The 27038-nt window shown below is 48.5% G+C and overlaps 1 protein-coding gene across 1 annotated transcript in view; it reads right to left on the reverse strand.

Moving 5' to 3' along the window:
* The window catches only part of STRA6 (signaling receptor and transporter of retinol STRA6), a 54996-nt gene that overhangs the window by 26041 nt on the left and 1917 nt on the right, over positions 1–27038 (reverse strand). Inside the window, exons 2-7 of the mRNA XM_083460491.1 lie at positions 17254–17365; positions 7582–7660; positions 6762–6847; positions 5109–5248; positions 3134–3300; positions 2458–2586 (exon numbers count right to left, since the gene is read on the reverse strand). Coding sequence (XP_083316617.1) covers positions 2458–2586; positions 3134–3300; positions 5109–5248; positions 6762–6847; positions 7582–7660; positions 17254–17354 — 702 coding nt within the window. The 5' untranslated portion in view covers positions 17355–17365. The remainder of the gene's footprint in view (positions 1–2457; positions 2587–3133; positions 3301–5108; positions 5249–6761; positions 6848–7581; positions 7661–17253; positions 17366–27038) is intronic.

The raw sequence follows: 27038 nt of genomic DNA on the forward strand, positions 1-27038 counted from the left end.
CCTTCATCTGTAGATCTCAGAGCAGTTCACAGCAGCAAAATAAAAGAGAAAAACCAAAAATACATAATAAAAACAAGAACTTCCCTTGACTGAACATGAGAGTTCTGTTAAAGCAGCCGAGAACTGCATTAGCTTCACACTGTTGCAAGACAACAGCTTTTTCATAGTCCCTGAGGCTTGGTCAACAGCATCCGGATGGCCACAAGGTTTTCCCCACTCCTGAGCTAGGAACTTAGAAAGCTGTTTGTTCCCAGGCCAGACAATTCCTCCATTTTGTTGTGTCAGCTTCATCTATTGCCTATCAAGTAATTGCAAGAGCACAGCTCATTCCTCCCCACCAAAAGAAACTCTGCACCGCCAGAACTTCATGGAGCGGAAAGGTGTGTGAAAATGAAACACTTGTTATTTTTAAATGCGCGCAGGCATGCATGCCACCTTGACATTTCAGGAACTGCCAAGTGGGTCAGGTTCCATTTTCTGTTTCTGTACGGCATCTACAATTTGTGCTCACTCCAAAAATATGCACCACATATTGGCAATGCCTTGCATAATTTGCACCTGTTTCGTAATGGAAACAGTTGGGAGTCGGAAACGTTAGACAGACAGGTCCACGTGCTCTGCTGTAAAACCTTAGTGCCACACCATCTCAGAATTCCTGCCTGTATTTCTCCCCGCCAAACCCCAATTCAACAAGGGCAAGTCCTGTTGTATTTTTTCCCTTAACAAGTTGGTATATTTATATGCAACTATTCATAAGAACGGGGACGCGGGTGGCGCTGTGGGTTAAACCACAGAGCCTAGGACTTGCCAATCAGAAGGTCAGCGGTTCAAATCCCCGCAATGGGATGAGCTCCCGTTGCTCAGTCCCTGCTTCTGCCAACCTAGCAGTTCGAAAGCACGTCAAGTGCAAGTAGATAAATAGGTACCACTCCAGCGGGAAGGTCAACGGCGTTTCTGTGCGCTGCTCTGGTTCGCCAGAAGTGGCTTAGTCATGCTGGCCACATGACCCGGAAGCCGTACGCCGGCTCCCTCGGCCAATAAAGCGAGATGAGCGCCGCAACCCCAGAGTCGGCCACCACTGGACCTAATGGTCAGGGGTCCCTTTACCTCTATTCATAAGAACAATCAAAGCAGTTTACAACAAGAGCATGTAAAACCATACAATGAAAACCGTATGAAAAAGTTAAAATCAGTAATCAACTAACAGTTGTGGGAAATGTATTCTGCATTGCCTGCTTCCATCAGGAATTTAAAAGTTGAAACAGAGGGTGCCGGCTGATGTTCCCAACACTTCCTTACCTGAGAATTATTCTGTCCTTCTGACTCTCAGCTCCATTCAGCCCAAGCCAGCATGGCCAATGGTTAGGGAAGATGGGCTCTGTCCACCGCTGGCCTCATGACAAAGCCATGCACATTCCCCACGTCCCAGGAATAAAGTAAGGCTTTTGCTTTGCAGCATGTCTGTTTTCTTGGGCTAAGGTCCTTTCTGTTCCAGGGATGAAGAGGCTGAGCTTGTGGCCCTCCAGGGATTTGTTGGACCACAACTTCCATCACCCCAAACCTTGGACATGCCAGCGGAGGCCAACGGGAGTTGGAGTCCCAGAATTGTAGTTCACGCGTAAGCCTTGAGGCTGAACTACCACAATGCGCTCTGTGTGGAACAGCCCTTGGTCTTAGTTCAGATGCTCCAGCTGGTGCAAAATGTTGTGACCAGATTGCTGACAGCTGCACTAGCTGCCCATCTACTACTGAGACAGGTGTAAGGTCCTTGCGTTAATTTATAAAAGCCCCAAACAACTTAGGTCCAGGGTTTGCCTGAACCATAGCTGTCAACTTTCAGATTTGAAAATAAGGGATCAGCAGCCTTGAAAATAAGGGATCAGCAGCCTCACCTGTCCGGGGAGAGTCTACGGGATATCTAACAATCTGGGATAGAAGTGGGAAACGGTGCTGGAATAAGGGAATTTCCTGCCAAAAAAGGGAAGGTTGACAGCTATGGCCTGAACCCTTCTATCCCACTGAGATCACCTGCAGGAATGTGGTTCACCCGAGTTGGTGAAGCTCACTTGACAACAACAAGCAACTGAGCCTTTAGTGTCATTGGCCTAGCCCTGTGGAACTCTCCGCCACTGGAGATTCAGCAGATGCTTTCTGTGCCCACTATGAAACACCTACTGGAAACTTTTCTATTCCGCTGGGCAAGCAATTAAGAATGCATCTTTCCACCCTGGTTAATAGTGGTCTGTTTCTAGCCTTTTGAATGTTTTTAACTGTGTACGGCTTTTGTGTTTTCATTGTTGTGTAAACCATATGTGTGTTATATATTGGTATACAAGTACTCTTATAATTAAGCGTCTGGAGGAGATGAGGTTTCCCACCCCTGCTCCACTTAGTCTACACCAGCACCCGGAGACGTATCTTCCTCTAGTTTGACCCAGTGATGTTGCCATGCCTTACCTCCACCGTCACTTTCTTCCTCTTCTGCTCTCTGAAGCTCTTGACAAGCTGTGCAGGATACCAAAGGCTCAAAACCACAAGGCACAGGATGATGGGGAGATAAGAAAGCAGGGAATAGTACCTATAAATCTGAGCAGAGACAAAGAGAAGGGCTGCAAGAAAGACAAACCTGTGTTCAACTCATAAATCACATTACAAGCGACAACTCTGCCCCTGCTGGATACCGTAACTCCAGCAAGTTCCTACAACCCTTGCAGAACCGAGCAGTGAGGAAGGGGAGGGGAGGGACAATACTAGAATTTGCTGATTGCTTGTCATTGCCTCTGGTACCACCTGCGGGTCGGCCCTCTGCTTTCACGCCCTATCAGTAGATCCTGAGCTGAAAGCCCTTGAAGAAGCTCCTTGCCTCACCGACCTCCTGGCTCCTGATTCCCAGCAAGCCCTTTCTTTGCCAACAGTTGGGTCTTGAGGTCTGCAAAGATGGGCCAGGCACACACACCTATGGTGCCGTTATGGGCATCAGATATTGCTCAGAACATGGACATGTGTTCTTGCCCACCCCTCCTGCAAAGCAGCAGCCAGTCTCTCCAGGAACGGGTTTCCTCCTTGCAGCCATTTAGAACTGGCCCGTGCCAACCAAACCTCAGGGCCTTCCAGCCTCCCCGGTTGTCTTTACCTTGGGCGACTGGGGGCATTCCACCTTCTGCCAGAGATGGACCACGCAATGGCACCAGGACAGCAGGCAGCCCAAGAAGTACCCAGCTCTGTGCCTGACCGTAGCACATGCAATTAAGGGGTAGTAGAAGGCAGGGTAATAGAGCAAAGCCATGATCTTCCAGTACTCTGGAGAGGGAGATCAAGGGGGAGAGAAGGGCAGAGGTTAAGAGCCTCAGCTGGACAACAAACAGAGGCAATTCAGCAAGGCAGGCCATGCTGAGAGCATGCAGGGTGGAGTCAGCGATGGGGCTCCCACAAACGTCCCTTGAAGATGCTGCATCAGTTTCCCCCATGCAAAAGAGCTCCTTGGAAGCTAAGCCCTTGGAAGAATGACAGGTGCTGGTGCATAAGCTGCCAAGGCAGTGTGGCTTCTAGTTTAGGGGTTCCTGACTTGCAGGGGGTTGGACTTTGACTCTGCAGTTCCAGGATTGTATGATAGGGATGGGCAAATTTCTTAAAGGCCCACTTTTTAAAAGTTTGGTTCAAAAGTTGCATTTCTCTCAATTTTGGGCCTTTTCTGCCTGGAGGCAACTGTTTGGCCACTGTAAGAAGCCGGATGCTGGATCTTGGCTCCGATACAGCAGGGGTCTTCACATTCTCCACATTCTCAGTGTATAAATCTTGCAGACACAATGCAGCTTTTGGAGCCCTGAATGTCTCCAGAGTGGCAAACAATAAACAAAATTAAAAAGGATGGTGTAGACCAGTGGTGTCCAAACTTTTTCCAAAGAAGGCCAGATGTGATGAAGTGAAGGGCCATGAGGGCCAACCAAAGTTGTTAACCTTTTTTTAGGGTTGAAATTGTTGAGCTTTTTTAAGGATTTTACCCCAGGAAATAAACTGCCACAGGGGCTGGATTATTACACCGACCGGCAGGCCCCCGAATCAGCCTATGCCTGGTGTAGAACACTGAAGAAGGGCTCTCTACTGTGCCCATGGAAGCAACCTGGTTATGACTATACAGGGCTCTAAAGTCCTATACAGCTTAAAGACTGTATTCTCCGTTATAAACCTGCCTGGGCTCTGAGGTGGGGCGGGGCGGGGTGGGGCAGGGGGGCTTCTCTTGGTCCTGCCACCCTCACAGGCATGCTTGGTGATGACATGGGGCAGGGCCTTCTTGGTGGCTGCTCCCAGACAACTTTGGAAGTCCCTTGCTGGAGAAGCTGGACGGGCTCCCTCCTTGTGGTCCTTCCATTGGCAGGTGAAGATGGCTCTGTTCTGACAGGCTTTGGGGAATCAATTGTTATATAAAGGAATGGGCTTTTTATAGCGCTGTGCCAATTTTATTATCTGTTTGTTAATAGATTTGGCTTTATATCACTTTAATTCTATCAGAGTTTAACTACTTTTAAATGATTCTCTTGTGTAAGTTTTTAGTTTTCTGCATTTTATCTGGCCAGTAGTGATGTATGGAAGTGAGAGCTGGACCATAAAGAAGGCTGATCGCCAAAGAATTGATGCTTTTGAATTATGGTGCTGGAGGAGACTCTTGAGAGTCCCATGGACTGCAAGAAGATCAAACCTATCCATTCTTAAGGAAATCAGCCCTGAGTGCTCACTGGAAGGACAGATCCTGAAGCTGAGGCTCCAATACTTGGGCCACCTCATGAGAAGAGAAGACTCCCTGGAAAAGACCCTGATGTTGGGAAAGATGGAGGGCACAAGGAGAAGGGGACGACAGAGGACGAGATGGTTGGACAGTGTTCTTGAAGCTACCAGCATGAGTTTGACCAAACTGCAGGAGGCAGTGGAAGACAGGAGTGCCTGGCGTGCTCTGGTCCATGGGGTCACGAAGAGTCGGACACGACTAAACGACTAAACAACAACAACAACAACATTTTATCTGGGCTGTTTTGATTTATGTAAGCTGCCTTGAGTCAAGGTCTAGTGAAAAGAAGGATATAAATAATGATAATAACAACTCTCAGTGTTACCTCGATTCTGGGTCGAGGAGCCGGAGATGAAGGGCAGAGGGTCGCTATCCAGAACCAGGATGCATAAGGAGGAGAAGAGGATGCCAAAAACTGCCACAGACAGCCCCTTGTGACCTTCCTCTTCCAGGAAATGCACAGGGCTTAAGGAGGAACAAAGACGAGAATGATTAAAAAAAGGACCCATTTGCACCAGCGGAACATCTCTGCAGAAGGGCTGCCCTCCGCACAAACTCTGCAGACTTGCAGACACACCGCAGGCCCAGAGTGGAGACTGAAGTGCGCCCACACCATTTCAGTGTTCAGCTTTTGCAGCGATGGGGTGTGCTCAATGCTGTTCGACAAGAGCTGTTCGACAGTGCAATTTGCTGCCAAGGAGTGTGGTGGAGTCTCCTTCTTTGGAGGTCTTTAAGCAGAGGCTTGACAACCATATGTCAGGAGTGCTCTGATGGTGTTTCCTGCTTGGCAGGGGGTTGGACTCGATGGCCCTTGTGGTCTCTTCCAACTCTAGGATTCTATGATTCTATGATTCATTCATGCTGTGCACGGACAAGAATATGCACAGATGACTTTGGTTATTTCCAAAAATTGCACCTAGGTAGGAGAAGCCAAATACACCTGAGCTTTTCTCACTTGCTATATGCAGGTGTGAATGGCCAAACTCAGGTGGCCTAGGAAACTGCCCAATAGCTGCTTAGGCGATTGACCCAGCTTTTGCAGTATTTCCTGCTCTAACTGGCAGTGACTGTCCAGCGTCTAGAGCAATGAAGGGCCCTTACGTCTCACCTGTGACCTGACCCTTTTCCGGAGATGACCGCAGTTGAGACAGGGACCCTTTGCATGCAAGACAGATGCTCTACCGCTGAGCTGCGGGCCGCCCCTCCTACCAAAGGGCACAGAGAGGTGCAACACTGCAATCCTGGGAAGTGTGACCATGCCATGGTCCCTGTTGCCACATCCCTCACAGAGCCTGCTCTTCCCCTGGCAATACCTCTTGCTTCTCTAGTATGTGGCCCCTGGAAGGCTGTCCACAAGAGAATGTGGCCCTCTGCTCGAAGTAGCCTCTCTACCCGGGTGTACACACATCCATTTTACTAGTTGCGTAGTGGCTAGAACGTTGGACTAAGACCTGGGAGAGACCTGGGTTCAAATCCTCCACCCAGCCATGAAGCTCCCTGGGTGTGACTCTGGGGGCCAGTCACTGCCCCTGAGCCTGATCTACCTCACAGGGTTGTTGTTATCAGATTAAACGGGGGGGGGGGGCGTTTCATATGTGCCGTATTGAGCTCCTTGGAGGAAAGGTGGCATAGAAATGTATAAGCAAGCCTTCCACAACCTGCATACATTGCATTGTGCTCATTAGCCCGACCCACATAAATCTGCTTATTTCTGCATAAATTGTTCACCTTCTACTACATGGGGGGCAGCAAAAAACTATGTAGGGCAAAGCTCATGCAGCCTATACACATGCCAGGCAATGGGAAGGACCCCTTGGTACCTGCCTCTGCCTTTGATGGTCCTACCACAATCACACGCCGTCCGATTTGCCACCTTAAGAACTCACAACCTGACGAATGACAATTGTCAATCTTAGCTCAGAGACAGCAAAAGACCATGTCCTCCATCCCTAGGCTGCATCTGGGCTGTGGAGGGTACCTTAGCAGTCCAGGGGCTCCATCCCAACAATTTTTATAGAGTTTCTTCCGCTTCACCAGCATAGAGAGAATCAGCAAGACGACCAGCTACAAGAGAGGAAGTGGTGTGGATTCAATGAGAGCAACAAAGACTGTTGTTTGCACAGCTCCATCCCATCTTGATAAATATAAAATGTGGCAGCTCCAGGAGCCAAGGGCTTATGGGTTTATAGCAGGGCCCTCATGAGACTGCCGAGATGTTGATTTCTTTTTACTTTTACTTGACTACGAAATACATTAGAGTGCTGACTTGAAAACAGACATTTTCCGCTGTTTCTCCTACACTCTGGAAAGCCCTTCTCTCCATTGTACATGAAGCAACTTCAGTTACCCGTTTTGCAGAGACAAACCGTTTGCATAGGCTTTGGTAGTTGGCTATGGTACTTCTAAAGCTCTGCTTCATTAGATTATTTTAGAGTCTTGTTATGTTTCGTACTGCCATATACCTCTAACATTTTTTTAAAAAAAAATTAAGCAGTTTAGAAATATTTTTGAATAGATCAATAAGTATCCACCATTATGCTTCAGCTCTATGAAATAATAACAATGGAAGACCTTTTACATAAACGAGAAACATGATACACCAATGCTATAGAAAATAGTTGACATAACATTTCAGTTTAGTTTCACAAATGTCACTTGCAAATGAAATTAAACTTTGCAGGCAAGTTAGCAACACCTCTCCTCTTCCCTGCTCACAGCGATGTCTCCAGTATGACTTCATCTTCTTGAAAAATTGTCTGTGAGCTCCATTAGCAGGAGACGACTTGGGAAATACTTACTGATACTGGAGCCATGCAGGCGTGGTAGAGGTCATAAGGGATGGTGGGGTGGCAGTCTGGGATAACTTCAGGAGTCATGCTATATGAAAGAGAAATGCAAATGTTTAAAATAACATTCACTTCACAGTTAGACTATGGAACTCCCTTAAAGAGGGCATGTACTGTGGTGAGACCTGGACAAGCAACACCCTGGGTTGTGGGTGGGTACAGTTGGTCAGCCACAACACCTGACTGGTAGGTCCCTCGAAGCTGGGTGCAATCTGGCCAATGGGACGCAGTCCAAATGGTTCGAGAGACCTATTTATGCCCATGCACGTGACCCAGAGCTTCCTTTTTCAGCATGTGCATTCGGAACACCCGCCCACCTCTCCCTACTTTTAGGGCTTTGCGCTTGACCTTGCTATGCCGTCGTCTGTCATTGGGACAGGAGCACGGCAGGAATTTTCCCCACTTGGCTGATTGGCTGTTGCCATTAGGGTTTCACCTGCCGCGTAGCAAATTGTCACAACTTGTAAGGTTGTGGATAGGCTCTGGTTCAGGTGATAGGGATGGGAGAACACTCTCACCATCCCGATGTGAAGGGTATTCCGTTAAAGGAATCCAGGGACTTGATGGTTTGGTCAACCCCTGAGAGGGGGTTGTGCCCGTGCCTGAGTCCAGGGGGACATTTGGGTGGCGGAGTTACCCCTTTCCCGGCTTTCCGCTTATCCAGGTGTTCTCTCTTGGCTGACCTATGCTGGTGCCCTGGGTCAGTGCTATCTGCAACGGTGCAGGGAGCTAGTCAAACCAGAGCCTATGTAATCAAGAAAGTTGTGGCCTAAATTCTGCCAAAAACCAAACAAAAAATTTGAGTCAAGTGTGAATTTATTTAGGGGGGAGGTTTCTGGGTCTGAACACGCAAACGTGTAAAACGGAATCCAATAAGTTGTGCCCAGCTAAAAGGAGGATTTTGCACAAGGATTCCACCCTCAGGGGGTGAAATACTTATTCTAGGAAACCTCTGGTATATGTGTGCCACTATATTAACCAAGCAGGGAGATAAATCTATGTCATGCATGCAAAGCCATTTTCTGGTTCCTTGGAAAATAGGGGTTTGAGGGCAGAGCTTACATATCTTATGTTAATGGGAGGCAATATATATTAAAATTAAAAGGATTTTTTTTAAAAAAGGAGCAACCAAATTAACCGAAGGGGTGTTAAAAGAACTGGTTTTGTGAGCAAGAGATTAAAGGCGCTAAATATGCATAACACGGTTCAACTAAGGGAGATGGAGAACCGTGGAAATTTATTTGAAGAGCTGGGAAATGCACCATGGCGGATAAGGAATTAGTTCAGGTGGGTCCCAAGGGACATTACTGAAGGGAGGGAGGGAGAGGACTTTGCTAAGCAGCAGGGGGCTGAAAAGGGTGGAGAAGTTGACCCTGGCACCTACCCTGTTGTCACAGAAAAGGCTGGATGGAATCAGGATATGGAGCCAAGCAGCTATTTGCAAACAATGAGCAAAGGAGCATCAGGGCAGCTGGAGCATAGCTGTCAACTCCCCCCCCCCCCCTTTTAAGGGAAATTCCCTTATTCCAAATAGGATTCCTCCCAAGAAAAGGGAAAAGTTGACAGCTATGAGCTGGAGCCCCTTGGGGGGCATCAGAGCCAATGGCAGGTGGAGCCCACTTAGGCCAGGCTCATGCCCTGCATTGAAAGTGCTAGGACACCACTTTAGACCGTCATGGCTGCCCCCAAAGAATGCTGGGAGCTGCAGTTTGTTGTGGGTGCGGAGAGCCCTGTTCCTCTCACAAAACTACAGTTCCCAGAGGGGTTTAACAGTCAGCCTCTCTTCATAGGGCGCTCTGGCAGGGCCGGCCCACCCATGAGGCAAGGTGAGGTCACCGCCTCAGGCGGCAGAATCCACAGAGGCAGCAGATCCCCATGTCGAACTACAACCTCCCCCTTGTTCCTGGTGTAGATCTTCACTCAGCCCTTCTTTTCTGGTGGGGAGGAGGATTGCCTTTTATGGGTCCCCTCAGGTGCCAAAATGTCATGGGCTGGCCCTGCGCTCTGGGAATTGGGAGGCCTTAGAAGAAGGCAGAGATGAGGAAGCCCTTTCATCTCAGGGGCCACAACTTGTCATGGACAACCTTCCAGAAGCTACAGAGCGGGGTGGTGGACACACGCAAACGTGGTCAGAGGAACGTAAGTGGCCCTTACCGTGGGTCCCTGCTCTAGGGACCCTCTAGAGCAGGGGTAGGCAACCTATGGCCCAGGGGCCGGATGCAGCCCAATTGCCTTCTCAATCTGGCCAGCGGACGGTCTAGGAATCAGCGTGTTTTTACATGAGTAGAATGTGTGCTTTTATTTAAAATGCATCTCTGGGTTATTTGTGGGGCATAGGAATTCGGTCATTTTATTTATTTATTTATTTATTTATTTATTTATTTATTTATTTATACCCCACCCATCTGGCTGGGTTTCCCCAGCCACTCTGGGCAGCTTCCAACAGAATATTAAAATACAATAGTCTCTTAAACATTAAAAGCTTCCCTAAACAGGGCTGCCTTTAGATGTCTTCTAAAAGTCTGGTAGTTGTTGTTCTCTTTGACATCTGGTGGGAGGGCGTTCCACAGGGAGGGCACCACTACCGAGAAGGCCCTCTGCCTGGTTCCCTGTAACTTGGCTTCTTGCAGCGAGGGAACCACCAGAAGGCCCTCAGAGCTGGACCTCAGTGTCCTGGCTGGACGATGGGGGTGGAGACGCTCCTTCTGGTGTACTGGGCCAAGGCCGTTTTTCAAAATATAGTCCAGCCCACCACATGATCTGAGGGACAGTGGATCTGCCAATGGCTGATAAAGGTTGTTGGCCCCTGCTCTAGAGAGGCATTGAGGGTCACATGGTGGCTCTGCTCAGCCTCCACAGTGCTTCTCAATGCCAGTTGCTGGAAGCCACAGGATAGGAGACTCTTGTGCTTGGGTCCTCCTTGCTGGTTTCCTGTATTGCAGAGGTGGGTCTAGATGACCCTTGGGGTGCCTTCCAACTCTATCATTCTACGATTCTATGATCTGTCTGGCCACTGTGAGAACAGGAAGCTGGACTAGATGGGCCACTGCTCTGACCCCACAGGCTCTTCCTATGTTCTTATTTGCCCCCCTGGACCCGAGGCTCCCCAGTCCCCACCCTGGGAAGAGGCCAAGAACTGGGAAATTGGCTTGGAAGAAACCAGCCTATCTGAAACCATGGACCTCGCTGGCCACCTGTTGTTGCCGCGGGCAAGGTTGTGTTTTGCCAGGATTGTGGGCCACAGCAAGAAACTCACCTCTTTAGAATGGTCGCTTTTCCAAGATATGCACAGTCACGGCTGTTGGGGTGGCACAGGTTGGATAGTGTTTCTTTCTGGGTTTCCCAAAGCTCTGCGTAGCTGCCTCTTTCCAAGAGGGTGGGGGGTGAGCCGACCCAAAAGTCCTGCTGCTGCACCCTGTTCCCTGCCTCACCCCTGGGTAACTGCCAGCCACACAGAGCCAGTGGCGTAGCGGGGGTGTGTGCAGGGGGGGCCGGCCGCACCGGGCGCAACATCTGGGGGTTAGGGTTAGGGGGCGCAAATTACTTGCCTTGCCCCGGGTGCTGACAACCCACGCTACGCCACTGCACAGAGCACTGGGAACCCGGCTGAACTACACTGCCCTGCCCTCTGTGGTGCATTGGCAAGAGTCAGACTAGGACCAGGGATCCCCACTTGGTCACTTGAGCCAGTCACTCACTCTCAGGCTGACCAACCTCACAAGGATAGGTAAAGGTAAAGGGACCCCTGACCATTAGGTCCAGTCGTGGCCAACTCTGGGGTTGTGGCGCTCATCTCGCTTTATTGGCTGAGGGAGCCGGCGTACAGCTTCCGGGTCATGTGGCCAGCATGACTAAGCCGCTTCTGGCGAACCAGAGCAGCGCACGGAAACGCCGTTTACCTTCCCGCCAGAGCAGTACCTATTTATCTACTTGCACTTTGACGTGCTTTCGAACTGCCAGGTTGGCAGGAGCAGGGACCGAGCAACGGGAGCTCACCCCGTCGCGGGGATTCGAACCGCTGACCTTCTGATCAGCAAGTCCTAGGCTCTGTGGTTTAACCCACAGTGCCACCCACATCCTTCATAGGGATAAGGTGGGGATAATTGAGGACTAGGACCTGGGAAACCAGGGTTCAATCCCCTACTCAGCTAGGAAACTCACTTGGGGGCAGTCTTAGCCTCTCAGCCTAACCTACCCTGAAGGATTGTTGTGGGGATTAAATGAAGACACATAGGTGGTGATGGGGGGCAACCATGTATGCCACATTGAGCTCATTGGAGAAAAACATGGGATATAAGTGTAATAGTAAGCCAGCAAACAAAGAAATATTTCACACCACTGTTTCTGTAGCATTTTGCAGATACCACGGTGTGCTCTGTGGCAGTGCTACTGGTCGGATTTAAAGAGCAGGGCAAGACTGGGTCTCCCCCTTTTTTTTTTTCCAAGTCTAGGGCTTGCCGATCAGAAGGCCGGCAGTTCGAATCACCACGACAGGGTGAGCTCCTGTTGCTTGGCCCCTGCTCCTGCCCACCTAGCAGTTCAAAAGCACGCTCCGGCAGGAAGGTAAACGACGTTTCCGTGTGCTGCTCTGGTTTGCCAGAAGCAGCTTAGTCATGCTGGCCACATGACCCGGAAGCTGTACGCCGACTCCCTCAGCCAGTAAAGTGAGATGAGCGCCACAACCCCAGAGTCGTCCGTGACTGGACCTAATGATCAGGGGTCCCTTTACCTTTACCTTTTACCCTCCCTGGTAAAGTCTAACAAGAACAAACATTCTGGAGAGAGGAGCAGCAGGATGCTGACCTAGAGAAAGGGGCAAATTTGGCTCTTTGTTGTGACTTTTCAGTGCTTCTGGTTTCACCCAAACCCAAACAGGGATCAAGTTACGGCCGATGAATGAAGCTGCAGTCCAAGTCTTCCTGTGATCTGAATGCAAAGAGGAGCTTTGTGTCCACTTCTGGTCATGCTGTTTAGCAAGGCCCAGCTGAATCACTCGGCACCTCATTTTAGGAACATAGAATTGTCGTGTTGGAAGGGACCCCAAAGGCCAACCCCCTTCAATGCAGGAATCATGGGTAAAGCCCCCTTGACAGAGGTCCATCCCACCTCTGCTTAAAAACCTCCAAGGAAAGGGAGTCTACAACCTCCCAAGGGATTCCCCTTCCCTGTTATATAATAATAATAATAATAATAATAATAATAATAATAATAATAATAATAATTTATTATTTATACCCTGCCCATCTGGCTGGGTTTCCCCAGCCACTCTGGGCGGCTTCCAAAAGAATATTAAAATACTGTGATACATCAAACATTAAAAGCTTCCCTAAACAGGGCTGCCTTCAGATGTCTTCTAAAAGTCTGGTAGTTGTTGTTCTCTTTGACATCTGGTGGGAAGGCATTCCACAGGGAGGGCGCCACTACCGAGAAGGCCCTCTGCCTGATTCCCTGTAAAACAGCTCTTGCTGCCAGCAAGTTCTTCCTGATATTTTGCCAGAATCTCCATCCTTGTCATTTGAACCTGTTGCTTTGGCTCTTCCCCTCTGGAGCAGCAGAAGGGCAGCTTGCTCCATCTTACATGTGACAGTCCTTTAGCTATTTGAAGATGGCTCTCAGGCTACATCTCAGCCTTCTTTGCTCCAGGCGAAACAGCCCCAGTTCCCTTAAAGGGTAAAGGGACCCCTGACCATTAGGTACAGTCATGACCAACTCTGGGGTTGTGGCGCTCATCTTGCTTTACTGGCCGAGGGAGCCGGTGTACAGCTTGTCAGTCATGTGGCCAGCATGACTAAGCCGCTTCTGGCAAGCCAGAGCAGCACACGGAAACGCCATTTACCTTTCCGCCAGAGCGGTACCTATTTATCTACTTGCACTTCGTGCTTTCGAACTGCTAGGTTGGCAGAAGCAGGGACCAAGCAACGGGAGCTCACCCCGTTGTGGGAATTCGAACCACCAACCTTCTAATCGGCAAGTTCTAGGCTCTGTGGTTTAACCCACAGCGCCACCCGGGTCCCCCCAGTTCCCTTAATGGTTCCTCAAAAGGTCTTGGATTCCAGACTCTATTATCTCAGTCACCTGGCTCTGCGCATGTTCCTGCTTGGCAATAGCCTTCTTACACTGGGGTGCCCAGAAGTGGACACAAGACCCCAGGTGTGGTCTGACCATGGCAGAATAGAGTGGCACAACGCTTTCTCTTGATCTGGACACTAGACTTCTGTGGATGCAGCCTAGAATGGCACTGGCCTTTTTGCTGCTGCATCACAGTTGACTCACTTTAAGCTTGTGGTCTACCAAGACCCCTAGATCCATTTCGCATGGACTGCTGTTAAGCCAGTCCATTCTACATTTGCACATCTGGTGATTCCTGACGCCTGTTTCAAGCTACGGTTTTTGGTTCAGGCTCAGCTGTGATTCTGGTCTAGTTCTTGAATCCAAGCCAGTAAAAGATTCTGCAACCTGTTTAGCCCACCTGTAGTGGCTGCACGGGACGCGGGTGGCGCTGTGGGTTAGACCACAGAGCCTAGGACTTGCCGATCAGAAGGTCGGCAGTTCGAATCCCCACAATGGGGTGAGCTCCCGTTGCTCGGTCCCTGCTCCTGCCAACCTAGCAGTTTGAAAGCACATCAAAGTGCAAGTAGATAAACAGGTACCACTCCGGCAGGAAGGTAAGCGGCGTTTCTGTGCGCTGCTCTGGTTTGCCAGAAGCGGCTTAGTCATGCTGGCCACATGACCTGGAAGCTGTACGCCGGCTCCCTCGGCCAATAAAGCGAGCTGAGTGCCACAACCCCAGAGTCATCTGCGACTGGACCTAATGGTCAGGGGTCCCTTTACCTTTACTAGTGGTTGCGCAGCTGTTCTGTGAATCCAGTCCAGCCAGCGGCCAGAACGGAAAAGGATAAACCAGGAGTCAGGATCGAGGAGGGAAGTCAGGAATTAAGGATATAGGAACACACAGGAACTCAGGGAGACCTGGTTACTCAAGCAAGGCTCAACTGGAACAGGAAGCCCTCCTACACTTCTTCCTGTCCCGGAGGACGAAGAGGCCAGTCTGGGTGGGAGGAGGGAGCCCAGGGCTCCCTGGAAAAACTGCCACGTGCAATTCAGTTTTTTGCCACCCTGGGGAGTTGCACATGGATCCAGCAAGATGCCAACTTCAGGCCCATTCAGATCCAGTTCATGGGAAGAACAAGAAATAATAATAACTATTATTATTGTCATCCTTCAGGAAGCAGGGCTTTTTCCACTGTGGCTTTGGAGTAAATTGGGGTTAGCTGTGATTCCTAAGGTTGGACTAGATATCCCTCAGGGTCTCTTCCAGCTCTACAATTATATGATTCCCATAAATGCTTTCTCCCTGAAGTGTTATTTCACCTTGTTTTTCATTTTGTAGAAAAGTCAGCACTATTTCATCCTGTTGCTATGTTCCTGTTGTTTTATGATTATTATTTTTTAAATGTGTTTATTAGTTTTAGAGGTTGTGTGGTTCCCCCCATTCAGGGTGGATTTTACAAACAAAACTAAACAAAAACAAACATGTAAATTGCCCCATAAACAGCTTTGAAAGGCAATCAACTATTATGAGACAAACAAAATAATTAAAGAAAATGAGAGCCTTAACAGGATGCCATGTTGTGTTTTTAAACAAAAACAAAAAAAAACCAGCATTATTTGAATTTATTAAATCTTCATATCAAAAATCACAGTTGACTTTGACAGAAGGTTTCAAACCAATGAGTAAACCCCAAAGAAAAACAAACAGCCCAACTGAAGAGCCAGTTAGGTGTAGCAGTTAAGAGTCTTGGACTTGGGACTGGGAGAGAGCAGGGCTCAAATCCAAACATTGGGCCACTCTTACCCTAGTGTACTGCACAGGGTTGTTGTAAGGATAAAACGGGGAGGAGGAGAAGAACTGTGTAAGTCACCTTGAGCCCCTTGCACTAGGTGGGCTACTGGCCTGATCCAGCCAGGCTCTTGTTATGTTTTCATTCATTTTGGAGCGAGTGGAAAACGAAACTGAATGGAGCCCATTTGGTTCAAAACAAATGTTCAGAGGAACAAATGGGAGTCCTACTGGAGACCATTTCCTTTGGCGGCTACATTAAAGGGCTATTTTGGCGTCAACAAAATGCACCCACAAAGGACCCTGTGGTGTAGTTGTGGGTCATTATTTTATTTCCCTTTTTGTTGTTGAAAAACTCTATATAACATCGCATAGACTTAGCATTCTTATTGGCACCAAATTAATTGTGAGAGTGATATTAAACTTTTGTTTTGCCTATCATTTCAAAAATCCAGTAAAAGAAAGAAAGAAAGAAAGAAAGAAAGAAAGAAAGAAAGAGAGGACTTTGTTGCTCCCACAGCAGAAGAAAAATAAAAATAAGCTTTTAAAATAAATGAAAATGAAATGGGAATATTGAAACAAATATGAAGCCATATTTGCTAATCTTTAGACTGATACAAGCCGATAGAATCTACAGTTCACATCTATCCATCAAAACTGATGTCTAATTGTAGGGGGGTTTCCCCCCCCCCATGTTACCACTTTGTTCATAGGCTGTTTGGTGGGTATTTAGGCTAATGAAGTGACACTGCGGCCATGCAGGAAACATTCACAAAACCATATCCGAGTGAGGGCAGGATCAGAAAAGAATGATTCCCGCCCTCACTCTGGATGGCGAGGGAACAGTCCTGAGCTCCATTAAGGAGCAGAACCACCGTCAGCACCAGATTGCATGGATCACTGGCCACAGCTGCCACAAATAAATGAAAAAGCTGTATTCCGGAGGGGGGGGCAGTTGTATGAAATGCACTCCCCCCCCCCCCCAACAAAATGCCTTCGATTTGAGGAGTGAAAGTTCTCAAAATACAATTTGCTTTGGGGCTGAACTGAAAAGGCTACTTCCAAAAACACATTAATAACAATACAGAATATGGATATGATGATATGATATGATATGACATGATATGACATGACATGACATGACATGACATACGATTATATGATTTCTGCCCCAGGAGGAGACCATGATAAAGTAGTAATATAAATGGGGCTACAGGAGGATTAATAGATTACAGAAAATGCTGGCATAGGGACTTTTAAGAACAGCTTTGCCAAGGAGTGTGGCAAGGTGGTGGTGAAAGACAGATTATGGCTTAGACCTACCTAAAGCAAATATGCTGCTACATCACCAAAATGTATTCTCCCCCTCCCCCCAGTGAAAATTTGAGTACTTTAGATCTGTTGGCACCTACTCATGGTTTCGGCGGGCATTGAATATGAAGGTAAGATACTAACTTCCATTGCATGTTATCTCTCAGATACTACATACCTTTACATGTCAGGCAATCAAATGTAGTCATATGCCATTGCAGGTCCCCCAAGAAAACACTCTCAAAACACCCTCCCAAATCAGCTATGAGATGTAGTGGTCAAATAAAGTACAATGCTGGACATAAAGGCACCAAACATTCAGTAAATGCTGGCGTATCCTGAGCAGATAGGAAACTGAAATTTGAAAGGAAGGGGAAGTTTTCGGAGCACATTCATTTCAGACCTGGGATTCCCCCCACGGAATTGAATTCCCCACATCATACTTGGGAAACAAATGAATTAGCAATACTCACTCATCCTGGTCCCCTTTTTGGTCATATATATACCAGTTATCGTCATAAGCAAAGTTGCCATCCATGGAAAGGTCGTCGGTCACCAGCCCTTGGGAAGACATCCTGTTTGCTTCTGTCCGGCAGGATAAATGCAAAGAATAACGGAGGGGAGGTTGTGTGAGATTTTTTTCCTTAGCTATAGATTTTACCCTTCTTATTAAGCATCTGTCCCGCAGCTGATTCAGGTCAACTTGCTGAGTTTAAAGCCCCATTGCGCCCAACTCTGGCAGCTGTGAGGCTCAACACATCCGACTCAACTCTTTCTTTCCTTTCGCTCCTTCTGCCTCTTTCTCCCTCCCACTTTACCCTGTAGAACTTGGCTCCAAGTGACTCCTGTTTCAACAGCTGATGAAAACAAAGGAGAATAGAGAGCGTGGCCATAAAAACCTCGCTTGGGAGAGTCTGGGTCGTGACATGAGACAAGGAGATTAAAAGGATCCAAGGGCAGGTTAAATTGGGTTCCTGCCCACCCACCCTCCACTGCGGAGAACGCCAGACCCAGAATGAACCAAACCAATTGTTTTCTTTACTTAACAGAGGTTTACGTGAATCTCGGGAGCAGGGCAGAGGAGGGGGCTGAAGCAAAAATGATTAAAGATGGCTTTAAAAGAGGATTCAGCAAATTGGCTCTTCTTACATTCTCATGGAAGAGGGCTCTTGGGCTCAGATCCTGGTGGTGGGCTTCCCCTGGGGGGCATCTGGTTGGCCACCATGGAAACAGGATACTGGACTAAGTGGGCCATGGGCCTGATTCACAGGGCACTTCTTGGGTTCCATGTCCCAACTCCTCCCAGTTTCAGCCAAACCACACTCTCCATTTCTAAAAAACAGTAGCTAAGGAGGCAAAGTTCTGTATAGTTAAAGCTATGGTTTCCCCAGTAGTGATGTATGGAAGTGAGAGCTGGACCATAAAGGAGGATGGCCGCCAAAGAATTGATGCTTTTGAATTATGGTGCTGGGGGAGACTCTTGAGAGTCCCATGGACTTCAAGAAGATCAAACCTATCCATTCTGAAGGAAATCAGCCCTGAGTGCTCACTGGAAGGACAGATCCTGAAGCTGAGGCTCCAATACTTCGGCCACCTCATGAGAAGAGAAGACTCCCTGGAAAAGACCCTGATGTTGGGAAAGATGGAGGGCACAAGGAGAAGGGGACGACGGAGGACGAGATGGTTGGACAGTGTTCTCAAAGCTACAAACATGAGTTTGACCAAACTGCGGGAGGCAGTGGAAGAGAGGAGTGCCTGGCGTGCTCTGGTCCAGGGGGTCACGAAGAGTCGGACACGACTAAACAACTAAACAACAACAACCGGAAGCTGCCTTATACTGAGTCAGGTCACTGGTCCATGTTGCTCAGTGTGGATGATACCCGGAGATGAGTTTGACGAAACTGCGGGAGGCAGTGGAAGACAGGAGTGCCTGGCGTGCTCTGGTCCAGGGGATCACGAAGAGTCGGGCACGACTAAACGACTAAACAACAACAAGGAGGCCAGTTCCAAAAGAAGGGCATGGGTTTCTTCTGCAATTAGAGCACTGGTCCTCCGTCATCAGAACACAAGGACTGGCCTGCTGGATCAGGCCAGTGGCCCATCTAGTCCAAAATCCTGGTCTCACAGTGGCCAACTAAGGGAAACCAGCAAGCAGGATTTGACCACAAGAGCAGCCCTCTCGTGGTCTACAGCAACTGGTATCCACCGAGAGCCCTCTCCTCCATGAATTTGTCTCAGCCTCATCTAAAGCCATTCAAGTCGGTGGCCATCACTGCTTCTAGGGTGTGCTGGGCCCGGGGGTTAACCCGAGCAACGCGGTCCAGGTCTGGTCCCGAATCCAAGGATTCCACGAGAAGTCAGTCTAACAGGGCCAAGGCAGGAAACCAGGCTAGGTCAGGCACAGGGTAACAGGCGGGTAGCAGCAGTATTGCTCCCGCAACCTGGGGCAAGGTCCAGCAGCCTTTCATCTCTGACGGGGTAACAGCCGGTCCTGATCCCCCGGTGACTCACCTCCCTGCCTCGCCCAAAGGCGAGCACTCCTCCTGCAAGGACTCAGGTCTCTCCTTCTCTCAGACCTTACTAGACCCAGGAGCCACCTCAGCCTCTCCTGACCCAACTGGTAGTGGAGCAGCTGCACGTGACAACAAGGTAATCCTCGCATCTGGAGCCAGGGCAGGCTCAGGCCCCTGACTCGGCCCAGCTGGTGCTTGTTGCAGGGGAACCTGTGCAGACCGGGGCTTTTCAGGATCAGGCCCCAGACACGGTTCCGATGCCACCTGAGGCAGAGGATCCGGTATGGACCGAGACTCCTCCGGTTCCAAGTCTGAGCCCGAGTCCCAGGCCATCACACAGGGAGAGCAAGTTCCATAGTTTAACTGTGTAGCTTGTGAGGGCTACTAGCCACTAACTAGTCCAGAACACCAGGAAGAACTTTCTGAGAATGAGAGCTGTTTGACAATGGAATGGCCTCCCTCAGGAGGTGATGGACTCTCTTTCCTTGGAGGATTGTAAGCAGAGATTGGGTGGCCATCTGCCATGGATGTTTTAACTGGGATTCCTGCACTGCAGGGGGTTAGACTGGATGACCCTTGGGATCCCTTCTACAATTCTATGATTCTATGAATTTGGATCACCAAAATCAGAGGAGATGTACAAGTAAGGATTTCAGAATTTCTGAGGGGGGAGTCACACAGGCTATTGGTGGCACATTCAGAGCCAGAATCTACACCAGGCATCCCCAACCTTTGGCCCTCCAGATGTTTTGGACTACAATTCCCATCATCCCTGACCACTGGTCCTGTTAGCCAGGGATCATGGGAATTGTAGGCCAAAACATCTGGAGGGCCACAGGTTGGGGGTGCCTGGTCTACACCTTCACCCTCTGGACCAGAGGGATCCAAGCCACCACATTCCCATCTGTACGGTCCCCTTGTCTCCCCACAGACCATGCCAAGCATGAATGGGGCATCTCACAGTGACCGCCTTGCGAGAGCCAAATTCTTGCTTGCTCTCCCAGCATGGAGTCCACACTCCGCCCTGCGTTTGCCCGAAACTCGATCCCTTTGCTCCTCTGCCTAACCTCTGCCTGGGAAAGCAAAGGCTTTGATCGGGACTGCGAGGGAAGAGATTGATGGCTGCAATAAAGCCCCTGCGTATTCTTCATTTCCCACTATCCATCACTCCCCAGAGAGCATTTTGCCTTTCGCCAAAATGAATAGCGCAACAGTGAATTGGGAAGTGTTTGAGGGGTGGGAGGGGATGGAGGAGCAGAGAGTGCAATGAGAGCATATTGCATGTGGCTTTTAATAAAAACGATAAGAGATCTGACTCAAGAACAGCTTTTTGATTTCTTTTAGAGGGAGTTAATTCAATTCAACTGAACTTCGCGCAGGAGTTGCAACAAGAAGGTAGCTCAGCTGAGTCAGGAATCTGGGCTTGCAAGTCAGCCTGGATGGTGGCTGCCATTGTTAAAACATGTCTGACTCAGAGTAGACCCACTGAAATTAATGAACCTAAGTTAGTCGGCTCCATTCACTTCAAAGGGTTTGTTCTGAGTAAGACTGGCAAGTGAATCTAAGCAAACAGAAACAGGGTCCATTTTGCAAGCGTGGGCGGGAGGCGGGCAGAGCACACGTGATATTGGGGGTCTCTTGGAATCTGGGGCTGCAGCAATGGGAAGAAACAGGACCCTCTTGGGATGTGAATGCTCCACACACTCTCCATCCAGACTCAGGCTGCATAGATGTGTAAATGAACCATAGATCATAAAGATGCCACAGACTTCTGTGTCTCGTTGTCCTAAAGTAAACACAGTCCCCGAGAAGTGCGACTGATACCCCTGGACTCTTGCACCGCTCAGAGATTTGTGAGGAGGGGGCGCCATATAACAAGACGTTTCATTGACAAACTGGCCACATTCCCTAGATCTGAGAACGTAAGAGGAGCCTGCTGAATCAGGCCAACGGTCCATCTGGTCCATTGCTCAAGCAGGATCCGAGCACAAGGGCCCTCTCCCCTTCTGTGGTTTCCAGAAAACGCACTGTGACATTCAGCTATGGATGTGGCTAGGTAAAGGTAAAGGGACCCCTAACCATTAGGTCCAGTCGTGGCCGATTCTGGGGTTGCGGCACTCAACTCGCTTTACTGACCGAGGGAGCCGGCGTACAGCTTCCGGGTCATGTGGCCAGCGTGACTAAGCCGCTTCTGGCGAACCAGAGCAGCGCACGGAAACACCGTTTACCTTCCCACCAGAGTGGTACCTATTTATCTACTTGCACTTTGATGGTTGGCAGGAGCAGGGACTAAGAAACGGGAACTCACCCCGTCGCGGGGATTCGAACCGCCAACCTTCTGATCAGCAAGTCCTAGGCTCTGTGGTTTAACCCACAGCGCCACCCACGTCCCTTTACCATTGTGGCTAGTAGCTGCCAATAACTGTCTCCTCCATGAACTGGTCCACTTGCTTCCAATATTTTGATCCGTTTTGGGGTGGCCACATGTCCTGATTTACAGAGGACCATCCTAGTCTGTTTGAAGGCTTCCTCTAACTGAAGGGCTGTCTGTTTCATGCCCAGTTCAGTGATACAGATCCATAAGAAAATAAATCAAGGGCCTTGGAGAGCCCCACCTGCAGTTTGCCCCTGGAAGGCAGGCTGGGCAGACAGGCAGCTCCCCGTCTCGCTCCCTGGGGCAAGAGGGCTTGTATTTAAATCTACTTAAATCTGAAGCTTCATTTATACATCAAAGCAGATGCAAATTCTATGCCAATCTTCCTCCTCTTTTTTAAGGCAGCGTGTTTAAAGTAGCTACCCTTCTCTAGCAGAAAAGTTTTCCAGGAGTAGTTCATATGAATTAAGGAACCTCCAAAGAGTATTTTGTTGACGTTCAAATGATAACAGCCATTGCAGTAAGTTCCAGAGTAGGTAGGTAGGTAGGTAGGTTGGTAGGTATACAAAATCAATATATCTACAGAAATGTACGAAGGACCAGAATGCAGCTCAGCAATCAACACCTCACCCTTTAAAAACAAAAGAAAACTCTCACACACTCCTCCTTCCTGCAAAGAGCTCAAAATCACTTAATGCCCCCCCTCCACTTTATCCTACAATAACCCTGCAAGGTAGGTGGGACTACTTCTGCACTCCACCCCAAGGAAAGCTGAGTCTTGTTCTCCCCTGCCTACATACCAACTAGTTCCCATTCCAGGATGCGGAGGGGGGATTTGGCAAAGTGTCTCAGAAGGCAACCTGACCCGCTTTGGAAGAGCTAAAGGCAGCTGCAAACGTGCGAGGGATTATTAAGGCAAGATGCAAGGCTATTCAGTTCCAGCAGCACCTGTTGCAACTGAAAGGTGGACCTGGGGCTTTGTGTACACACAGGACAGCTTTGTTCTCCTGGTCTGGCTACATGGTGCTTTGCAGACTTAATACAGATCAAGCCACACTCTTCTGTGCCCAAATTCTCTGTCCTTTACCCTCACCCCACTCTCTCTCTCCCTCTCTCCAGGGAAACAACCTGAGGAAAAAATTTGCTGCCGGCAAATTAAAAAGAGGCAGAAAGAAGAATCCAATTCATGCATGGATTTTTATTTTCTTCTTCAGATGGAAGCATCCTGCTGGTACCTGTTTGCCATCTGAGGTGGGGGGCCCCAGACACAGGTTTTACATCTCAGTGAGGACAGGGTCTCAGACTCACCACGGCTATGTGCCAGCAATTCCAAGGGAGGGCCAGAAATTAACAGATGCGTTCAATCAGATATATTATACTTCCATAAGTAAAAAGGTAAAGGGACCCCTGACCATTAGGTCCAGTCGTGGCCGACTCTGGGGTTGCGGCGCTCATCTCGCTTTATTGGCCGAGGGAGCCGGTGTACAGCTTCCGGGTCAAACTGCTAGGTTGGCAGGAGCAGGGACCGAACAATGGGAGCTCACCCGGTCGCAGGGATTCGAACCACCGACCTTCTGATCGGCAAGTCCTAGGCTCTGTGGTTTAACCCACAGCGCCACCCACGTCCCTCCATAAGTACTGACTGTAACCAAATGTTTGTTCTGAGTACCCGGCAGCTGTTTGAGAATCCAGGAAGTTCTAGCTTTCATCTGCAACTGGCTGCACATCAGTTTGAGCATTTTGAGCTGCTGTGGTGTTGTGGTAGCACCACAAATCCACACAGTAGCCTGAAAACTAGACCTGAAGTGGGAAATAGATGGCCCTACATTGTCCGGGCTGACTGGAGTGCCTAAAAAATACAGCCATGTGGGAAGTTGCCTGAAAGCAGTCAGACCATTTGTCCATCTGGCTCCATATTTCCCACCAAAGGCAGTTTCAGACAGCAGTCTCTCCTGTCTGGGACCTTCTGTTCTCTGCCACCAAGCTATGGCCCTTCTCAGATCTCATATGAGGCAAGTTCAGGTAGAGAGTGAAGAGATGACTCACAGGCCCCATCCACCATTTAACTGGGCTGCAAAAATCCAATATATTCCAAACTGTCACAGCTGCATCTAACATAAAAGGATGCTCCAAATCTATGCTTCAACTAGAGGCAGCTAACCTGTAGCCCTCCAGATGCTGAATGATTCCAACTCATTCCTGACAATTGGTTGGAGGGGCACAGGTAAACAAAACTCTTGATTTAAACAGCTTTCTTCCCTGTGACTGAGATGTTTTCAAGAGTCTAACAAATGGGGTGGGGGGCAAAGAACAGTGGCTTATATGAGACCCAAACGAACAAGCATTATGCCCTGCTGGGTTCATGAAGGTTGATCAAGAATTGCTTGAAGATGAAAGCATCACCACTAGTGGAGTCTTCTTGGCATCTTCTCCTGCTGAACAGGTGAAAGGTGGGCAGGAGGAGCAAGCCTAGTTGAATCAGTGGCTCCCAAAGCCATTGGATGACTGAACAGGGCTGCAAAGCCTTGCCAGCCTAACACCTTGCTCGCCTGACCCAGATTAAGAGCAGCTGGTGTGATGTTCTCCAGATGTTCAGTTCCGACTCCCATCAGCCCGGCAACGACAGCCAATGGTCAGGGATGATGTTGCAGCTGCAGTCCAATTACATCTGGAGGTCATCACGCTGCCCCAACCTCAGTAAAAGGAGGCTGTCACCATCAATATGATTCAATAATGAATCATATTGCAAACAGCAGTTTTGCAGCCTGTCTGAGTCTGGGAAGCTTCCTGTTAAGAGCATGTTGTTGCAATAGGGCCCTATCTCTGTGTTCTTGTGGTATTGGAGCCTTGGCCATTATCTGCTGCTATTTCCTCGTGTCAAAAAGGCCTTGTCCCTTATCTCACTGCTCCTGGGAGCTGGGGCTGGGGGTGGAGAAGCATGGCACCAGCTTCCCCGGCAGAGAAGAAGGGGTGAGGGAAGATCTACATCAGGAACAAGGGAGGGAAGAAGAATGGACATGGGGATCTGCTGCCTTGGTGAATTATGGTGCCTGAGGCAGTTGCCTCACCTTGCCACATGGGTGGGCCGGCCCTGTTGGTGGCAGAGCTCATGCTTTACGCGCAGATTGATGGAGGCTCAATCTCTGGCATCTCCAGGTAGGGCTGGTGTTACGTACTGAGTTGAATAGGATCCAAAATGCAGCAGTCTGATTGGTCCTAGAAAAATAGGATCCAAAATGCAGCAATCTGATTGGTCCTAGAAAAATAGGATCCAAAATGCAGCAATCTGATTGGTCCTAGAACAATAGGATTCAGAATGCAGCAGTCTGATTGGTCCTAGAACAATAGGATTCAGAATGCAGCAGTCTGATTGGTCCTAGAACAATGCAGCAGTATGATTGGTCCGCAGGAGCCACCTAATCCAGCTCTAGGTGGAAGTGAATCCACAACCTGATTGGCCTACAGGAGAACCCCGGAATTAGCCAATCACATGCAGCCCATGGTGTAAATAATGTATATAAAACAGATATTGTGGGGGAACTTCCATTCCTCCTCACCACTATGAGCTGAATAAAGAGCATGAAATCCACTTTCGACTCCGAGTATATTTCAGCTGGGAAAGAAGGAAGCCTGAAATTCTGACAGAGCAGAGGCCCAAAGGCCAAACAACATTTCAGGGGGCCCAGGCCAGAAGTAGTAGAAGCACTTCTTCAAGCAGTGCATAGTTAAGCTATGGAACTAGGCAGTGATGCGCAGCAACCTAGATGGCTTTAAAAGACAATTGGACAAATGAATGGAGAAGAGGGCTATGGATGACTCCCATCCGCAATGGCCATGCTCTGTCTTTGCAGTGGGAGGCAGCAATGTGTCTGAATTCCACCGGTGGGGGGTGGTTCTTGCATTTGGGTCCTGCTGGCTGGTTTCCCACAGCCACTCTGAGAACAGGGCTAGCAGGCCAAGCAAAAAAGCCCAATTCCTCCTCACCCCCTCAGAACTGCATCGTCATATTATGGCAGATGAAGACGGTAGACTATATGGAACTTGCCAAACTGACTGGGAGAATCCGAGACCAGAGAGAAGAGACGCTGGAAGAAGATTGGAAGAAGTTTAAAGAATATGTGAAAAATATGTTAATATTTAAATTTTAGAAGATAGTGCATTTTAAAATAGTATTATTTGTAAGTGATAAAATGTGAAGATTTTTATGGTAAAAGTAAGCATGATAAAAAAATGGTTAAAAATTATGATATATGTAAACTGCTAAAGATGAGGTAAAATGAAAATCAGATGGGGGGACTTGGGGAAGCTCATCTAACAATGTTTAGAAAAAATAAGACAAGAATTTGTTTGTATTGTTTGTTTTTCTGTTTGTGTTGTTTAGTTGTGTTATAAAATGAATAAAAATTTTTTGAAAAAAAAGAGAGAACTGCATCCTCATATTGGGAAAAGGTTTACCTGTTGGACTGCGGCTTGCCATCCACATTGCAGAGGAAAAGTCTTGCCATAACCTGCCCATTCAAATCAACCATCTCTGTATCATCTCGTTGTTGTTGTCATAGAGATTAGTGCAGCCCTCACTGTTTATTTAGCAAAAATTCATCAATGGCTGTGAGCTGACCTCGGTTATGCCCCCCTCAAGCCAAGGATAGGTAACTATACAGATAGGTAAACTATACAACTATACAAGAATTTCCTGGACATATCTGGCAATCAGCTGTCGGAAACAGCGTGTGAGCGTAAATTGCTGACATCCAGGAAAATCCGCATGTATGGCAACCCATGTCGGCAGTGTTGTTTCTGGAGATTTCCCTTAAAAATAGCTCAACAACTTTTCCAAAAGAATCTCAACAACTTTTCTGTCCGGATTTTCACTCCTTGAAATATGGCAACCCTATCTGAAGGCAGCCCTGTATAAAGAAGTCTTCTAAATGGTTTTTCTTGTGTATGTGTGCATGTGTATGTTGGAAGCTGCCCAGAGTGGCTGGGGCAACCAGCCCCAGATGGGTGGGGTGTAAATAAAAATAAATAAAAATATTATTAGTAGTAGTATTAGTATTATTAATATTAGTGTTATTATGGAATAGGATGCCCTTATTTTCATCAGAGAAATGTTGGAGGCTTTGCATCAAGGCTTAGTTTAACCTCTGGGTGCAGAGGGAAGGCTTGGAATAAGCTTAGGGTACTTCAAAGGAATGGACAGGGTGGGTGATGAAGGCTGGTTCGCTAATCTTCAGCCCCCCCCCCCACCAAGAGGAGAGGTCAACCAAACAAGAATCACAGCCTTCCCACAGTGATTCGGGTTTAATCTCTGCTGGGTGGGAGTCCTGTCCAGAGTAGGAAGAGAGTTTGGAGTTCAGCCCTTCCTGGACAA

Source organism: Podarcis liolepis (genome assembly GCF_965112155.1).
Source record: "Podarcis liolepis genome assembly, chromosome: 9".
NCBI lineage: Eukaryota > Metazoa > Chordata > Lepidosauria > Squamata > Lacertidae > Podarcis > Podarcis liolepis.